Genomic DNA, 7,180 nt, shown 5'->3' on the forward strand with positions numbered 1-7,180 from the left:
CCTTTGAACCTCATCCCACAAGTGTTCGATGGGGTTCAGATCAGGGCTGAGGGCTGGCCACGGTAGAACACGGATGTTGTGTTGTTGCAGAAAGGCCATGGTAGCTCTGGCGACATGGGGACGAGCGTTGTCCTGCTGGAAAATGTGCTGTTGATGTTGTGCAATAAATGGATTAACGTGGGGTCTGATCACTTGGTCGATATACCGCTCAGCAGTGACGCCGTGTCCCCTACCTTGACCAACATTCAGAAAGCACATGGGTCCAAGTCTCGCATCAAGTCCAATCCCTGCCCATATCATGACGCTAGGTCCACCCCATGGATCCCTTTCCACAACGTTTCTGTCAGCGAAACGATCACCTCGACGCCGCCAAATTCTGACTCTTCCGTCTGCATGGGAGACACAAAAGCGACTTTCATCAGAGAAGATGACACGCCTCCACTCACGATAACGCCAATTGCGATGACCCTGTGCCCACTGAAGTCGTGCTTGTCGATGCCGTGGTCGGAGAACAGGACGACGACATCTGAGGTTGTTGGAACGGAGACGTCAGATCACAGTGTCCCGGCTAATGTGTCGATTATGTGTTCCTATGGTCTGTCGAGCACTTTCACTTGCAGTTAGGAACGGATGTCGCTGGTGTTGACGGGTAATCTGCCGATCTTGTCGAGGTGTGGTGACCCTAGGACGACCGCTCCGTGGAAGGTCATCTGTGGTCTGTGTAGCATTGTATAGATGCAGGAGACAGTAAATTGTGGTTATGTTAACGTTGAAATGACGGGCAACATATTGGACAGACTATCCAGCTTCCAAACGTCCGATAGCCTGTTTTTTCTGAGTTAGGCGTGGCATTGTTGACCAAGGAGTGGTAGGTCCGAGAATCGGCCACAGTTTTATACCCACTACAGTTCGTGACAGTTCGTGCATTTTCGATTTCGCGAGAAATGGGTGCATGATACCCACATATTCATTGAAATGGTGCGTTTTGGTGATTCGTTTTTTATGTTGCGTTTCACTCGGGGCTTCGATCATCACCATCATGCTTCACTACATGCTAAAACTCGTACCAATTTATGGTTCCGTGTTTGTTACCTATTTGCTTAAAACCACTTGCGTTTCTTTTGCGTGTGAGTATATATTCAGGATAGGAGGCAGTGTTTATGGTGGTGGAAATAGTGGTGATGGTGGTGATGGTAGTGGTGAATGCTTATTCCATCTATGTCTCAGCATAGCACCTTTCCTAGAAATCTGTTTCTCACACTCTGGACACGAAGTGGTCTCCATGGCGATTGGCGTACAACCAATCCCATTAAAATCAGATTTTAGTTCTCGCTATCGCTAAACAAAGATCTGAGGACATCCCATTAAGGGTCACGTCAGAATGACCTTTCATCAAACCAATCAGAGCGTCGCTTACCAGATCCTGAAAGTGACAGTCGGAATGTGTTTTCTAATCATGCAACCACGAAATATTTAACACGGGGTATTCCGAACGACAGTTACGGGTTTTATGATTATATCCATATAGGCCAATTATAAGCCATTCCAGAATGTTCTTCTTATCAGTTTTATTTTTTGTAATCAAGAATACCTCTAAATATGTTTCGAAGCGTAGTCGCCAGTTTGAAATTAGTGTCGTAAAGCCCGAGAAAGCTGCCTTCTGACTGGCTTATGTCGATTCCTTGTCAGTCATTTCATTGGCCGGTCAAAATTCGCGAAAGGTCGTTCTGACGTGACCTGTAATGGGATGTCCTCAGATCTTTGTTAAGCGGTAGCGAGAACTAAGATCTGATTTTAATGAGATTGGCGTACAACTAACTTTGAGACAACTACTCAAAGAGAACAACTCTCTGTAGTTCATTTGAAATTCAGTTGACATCGGATTGTGTGGGTGTATCAAACATCTCAGGGCGATGCATGTGCTCCATACATGATTTCACAAAGGAACTTTTTCCAGGCCCCGTTGGACCAGCAATTAACAAAGTAAAAGGGTGGCGTAGGGTCAAAGGTGGTCATGATCTCTTCATCACGTGACATCACGTGTTCTGGGTGACAGACACAAGGCAACTGATACTTTCAAGCATGACCTTTCTCCTTTATCTTTTTTTTTACATTCCTGTGCTCTTCCTTGTTGAACAGTCACAGGTTTTGGTATTTTTTTGTTTGTTTTTAAAACCAGCCAAATTAATTATATTTTTGGTCAAATTAAAGTAGTGTTTTGCAAAGAAAGAACTCTCAAACTTGTTCAACTAGCACGAGCACAGAAATAACAGACAGCGTTTACTCAGCTTCTACCCTCGGTTTGACACCATATTGGAGTTGAGATATATCAAGAGACAAAGAGTCAGTTCAATTAATCACTGTTTAATGAAAAAAAACACATCAACATATATACATAGGAAATACGAATCAATGGACAACTGAGGAGGGAGTGCTTAACATGTCCCTCAAAGAACGCGAAACCTTCAATCTTCAAATCCAAAAAGTTCTGACCATGTTAATTGCCACGTTTAACCATTCAAATCCCTGAAACAAACAGTACACATCACATGACCAGTGACAGTGGTTAGGTATTCCGTCATTGTTATGGCGACAGTTACTACATTCACGTCCGAACTGATCTTCTTCAAAAAGAAGATCGTCGTCGCATGGCACATCACGGTCGTCGTCGCCATGGAAGGTATCATTCGGTGATGGTGGCACATCAAGCAGGGTGGGTGTGTCCGCATCCATGGGAGGTAGTGCTGACAACTTGCGTGCTTCATCATCACTGATCATAATCACAGGGGGTGTAGGTGAATATGCTGGTTCCCGGGGCCCCTCAGTAAAACAGGGTTGCCACCACTGTTCCAACACTGACTGTGTTGACCCGACATCGGGGAAAGGAAGGTTGGGTGTCCTGCCAATCATACAAGAAAAGAACCATTACGTATACCAATGATAATAATTCATACATTCGTTATACTAATGGGACTGTGGAGATGCTAGATCACTGAGAGGACCTTATGCACACACGATGACTCCAGCAACATCGTTGCCAGGCTGACGACAGGTGGCATTGTTTCGCCGATGCAACAAAAAATTCGACAAATTACGTCATCGGACATTGTGACGTGATGATAAACTTTGAGGTGCAAGGTAACGCAAACGACAGTCATTAGTCTGTGTAAAGTATGTGAGTTGCGATAACCTTAGCGCAACGATAAGTTCTAACTGATGATCAATGATTTCGTACACTTCATCGCACACTTCCCTCTGTGTCTTGACATCCAAAAGCTTTGACATTATGATGCTTCTTTGACATCAGCAGTAAAGTGATGACACGAAAGCGTCTGTGGTATTTAAGGAACTGAAACCCTGCTTCCTGATTGGACGAAAACCAAGCTTCTCATTGGTTAAGAACCGGGGCTTTTCATTGGTTGGTTTTGGCACAACCCTGCATCCTGATTGGACGGAAACTTAAGCTTCTCATTGGTTGAATTCCGATCCACTTTTTCTGACCGTTGTTTCTTCCAAGTTTTCACGGATTTGAGTGAACACTTGAGGTAACTCTCTCCAAACACAAATTTCTTCAAGATAAAACGCAAACAGCCAACACAACGTTAACCCCCTGGATGCCACAGGGACATATATGTCCCTCATCTACAACCCTCACTTTGAAGTCGAATACATTTTAAAATACATTACCCTCACAAATACATTTCACAGTTTTGAATAAGGTGGGAAATTCCCTGTTCTGTGATATCATCCACTGGCATTTTAGGCCAAGCAAAAGTACTGAAAATGACCTCTGAAAATTAGGTACATCGTAAATGTCGCCATTTTTTACACATTACTAAATCACCACTCACGGCGTAATTTACAGCATGTTTTGAAATCTAAATTTCGGATATTTACTCGGAGAAATGAATCTCAAAAATAGCATATCAGTGATCACGGGTATCTGTCTTTTATGAAATCACCAATGATCATTCCAAAACGTCTCCGATAACCCTAGAATCGTTTAGAATGTTTTGGAAAATACGCAAACATCAACACTGAAGTGAACTTTCCGCCATATTGGATAGTGTTTACAAAATCACGTTTCAGGTACACCGGTTATGTATGAGGCGCCTGTAACATCACGTATATTTCAAACTTAACTGCGATACACACATCCTTGCATTCCTCATGCATTTTAGAATCAAATGACCAATGGTCTTTGTCAACAATACAAAGTGGCTGAATGAAATCATGCAAAATATGTTAGGTGTGAAAATGAACGTTGTGCTCGAAAAACTGCATTTGTTTGAAATGTAAACAAAGCAAAATACAGATTTTACACAGTGTAGCATTTTCTCCTATTTTGAGCTATCCATTCGTCTATTCTTTCAAGATATTGGCTCAATATTTTCAGAATATGCATGAGAAGAGAATAATAGGAAAAATAAGGGAATTTAAAATAGATACATTGCAATGATTTGATATTTTCAACAGAAATTGTCAAAGTACGTTACCGTCCTGTGTGACGCCATGACTGACGCAAAATCACGCACAACGCATTTATCGGAATTTCTGAGTGAGTGAGTTAATATTTAAAGTCACATCGGCAGTATTTCAGCCATATCGTGACTTGAACAAGATATACATTTATATTATATATAAAAACCTGTCGCCGAAGGACAGTACAACAATTAACAATATATCACAGATTATAATTTTAAAAACTAATTTTAGAGCAATAAAATGATCAAATTATATCAGACGACACAGTCTAAAAACGGGCTGTAGATCGCCAGCAACCAAAGCTAGGCCACCACACTAGGGACCATGGGGACTTACGGTACTTCTGCTACCTACATGGTCCCCAGCTGGATTTACACCATCCCTCGGGCTACTGGCGATGATCAGAAAGATTATCCAAACAGTTAAAATCACCAAAAATGCTACGATTAAAATCACAGCAAAATGAAAAGATACTTTGAATGATACCGGACTTACGTACCTTCCCAGGGGGACAATTGTTTTACGATACTTCAACCCCCTGTGAAGATACAGCCACTAACAATCTAAGTTATGAATTCAATTTACCAAATTAAAATCACTTTCTATATACTATACATATTATAATCAGAATTTATCTATTAATTCTATTTCTTTTAAAAAACCGATGAGTAAATGAGCACTGATACTAAAAAGATCTTTGATGGACGAAACTTTGAAATACTTATCCCTTGTAATGGGACTATTTCGGGTTGTTTCAATGAAAATTATAACAAAAAATAACAGTACATAGCTTGTCAGACTGTTTCTGGTTACTTACATGTCACATTTATGTATATACGATCCTTGAATCAACGAAAGTCCCCTCGTAAAATCCCGCGTACTGTTGACAGTGAACACGCCATTGTAAAAGTCGGTCACAGGTAGTGATGTCATACGTCAACATTGTTGTTCACTTTGGATATTTGTCAATGTTCAAAATGATATCATACGTAAGTATAGGCCACAACATGTATGAACGAACCTTTGATAATCTCCTGTTTGTTTGAACATTGGACAAGTGTTACAAGATGAAGTGTAACTGCAGCATGTACGTATTTCTTGGGATGTGTAATAGTCAATATTATAAGTTCATGAAACCAATGTCCTTGAATAGCTGTTTCATTTTATTTCATTACTAAAACTGAATATAAATGGATAATATTTTTCGTTAAAATATATGCACACATTTCTGAAAGAATTGTCTTGGTCTTGGAATTGTTTTTTATGTCGTTTGATACACAGAACAGTGATATCTAACGATTCGCCAGGTGCGCGTTAGTCACAAACAATTTACGAATTATTCCTCTCGTTTTGCATTATATAATCAATGGGTTCATTCTTTTTGCAATATTATGATCACAGGAGTTTAAACTGTTTACTTTATTTCTCCAGGAATTGTAAAGTGTATAAAAATAAAATCCATGCCAGGTACCCCGGCCGTTGGTTCAACCTTAAACGATTATCCTGATAATTTTATACCAATAGAGCTGTCTTCGCATCTTTTATTGTGTAATTCTGAGACGAGATGACGAGAAATAATAACATAGTAATGAACAAATATGTGTCCAATATTGAATATAATTTTGGTTGTTTTGAAATATTCTTTTGGGTATTTTATTACGCACATTGCTGCCAAACAGGTGCGTGACTTGTCCAATTAAGATACACGATAAACTATCTACTTGTTTATATATTCAAGACATTATTTACTTGGTGAAAGCAGTCATTTTATGTTGTGTCGAAAAAGCGTCAAATTCTGTTTTACACATCGAGATTTTCCATACCATGAACGAAAATTAGGGGAAATATATATTAATCAAATTACCATTGTCGTCTTTCTCCGACGTTATTAAAGCCATAAAACCAGCCATGACGTCAAATAGAATGAATGTTATCTTTTTGGTATTTCATTACATTTGATGATTAGGCTGGTGCTCCATTAATAATGGTGCAACATTAGTCTAATCATACTTACACATTCAGGAGAATGTTGGAATCTAAGGACTAAGTTATAGGTTAGATAGGGCCATCTATTTCTCTATTACCTCTTTTTAATAAAGTACGATTTCATCATTTCTTTTGGGGTTTTTTTATGACTAAACGTATACAGTTTCTTTATCGATATTTGTGTTGGAATAGTTTGGTTCTTCGTGAACAAAACACCACGAAAATATATTATCCTTACCCACAGCTAATTCTCACCAAGTGACCTGAGTTACAATAAACTAGTGCTAAGCATAGCGGAGTTATGCCCCCTTTTCTTTGTACATGTGTAACCTCTCTGTCGCCTTTTGACGTCATAGAGAAAAATCAGTTTTCGTCCTAATTTACTGCATGCTATTTTTGGCATTGAATGTATGTCGTTATACATACGCATATAACTCCATTTGATATATAGTTATGTCGTTCAGATAATAAGCAGTATTTTGTTCGCTGACAGTTTCCGTAAAGCTTCTAAATAAAAATAAATCGTCGTACAGTACTTTTATCGGTATACAATCTCATTTAAATCAGATCTTAGTTCTCGCTACCGCTGAACAACTTTGTTTAGCGGTAGCGAGAACTTATATCTGATTTTAATGAGATTGTTCGGTGTACGATGAAAAACGCTTCTCAACCTTTCTCTGCCATGTTTGAACACCAGATAATGACGGCA

The 7,180-nt window shown here is 39.5% G+C and overlaps 1 protein-coding gene across 1 annotated transcript; it reads right to left on the reverse strand.

The window, feature by feature from the left end:
- Nucleotides 1–2,472: 2,472 nt before the first annotated feature.
- Nucleotides 2,473–3,285, reverse strand: LOC139451609 (uncharacterized). The gene is made up of 2 exons (XM_071232969.1): nt 3,236–3,285; nt 2,473–2,899 (listed from the first exon to the last, which is right to left on the reverse strand). Exons 1-2 carry the CDS (start codon nt 3,283–3,285, stop codon nt 2,473–2,475), a joined length of 477 nt encoding a protein of 158 aa, XP_071089070.1.
- Between the last annotated feature and the right edge of the window lie 3,895 nt (nt 3,286–7,180).

This window comes from Haliotis cracherodii, unplaced genomic scaffold (genome assembly GCF_022045235.1).
Source record: "Haliotis cracherodii isolate W230 unplaced genomic scaffold, xgHalCrac1.p SCAF_10, whole genome shotgun sequence".
NCBI lineage: Eukaryota > Metazoa > Mollusca > Gastropoda > Lepetellida > Haliotidae > Haliotis > Haliotis cracherodii.

Bases quoted from the DNA above. Each gene is read 5' to 3' on its own strand.
- LOC139451609 (XM_071232969.1), bottom strand. From the start codon at position 3,285: ATGTCAAAGCTTTTGGATGTCAAGACACAGAGGGAAGTGTGCGATGAA. The intron at 2,900-3,235 runs GTACGAAATCAT...TATGATTGGCAG, and splicing joins AGGGAAGTGTGCGATGAAGT to GACACCCAACCTTCCTTTCC.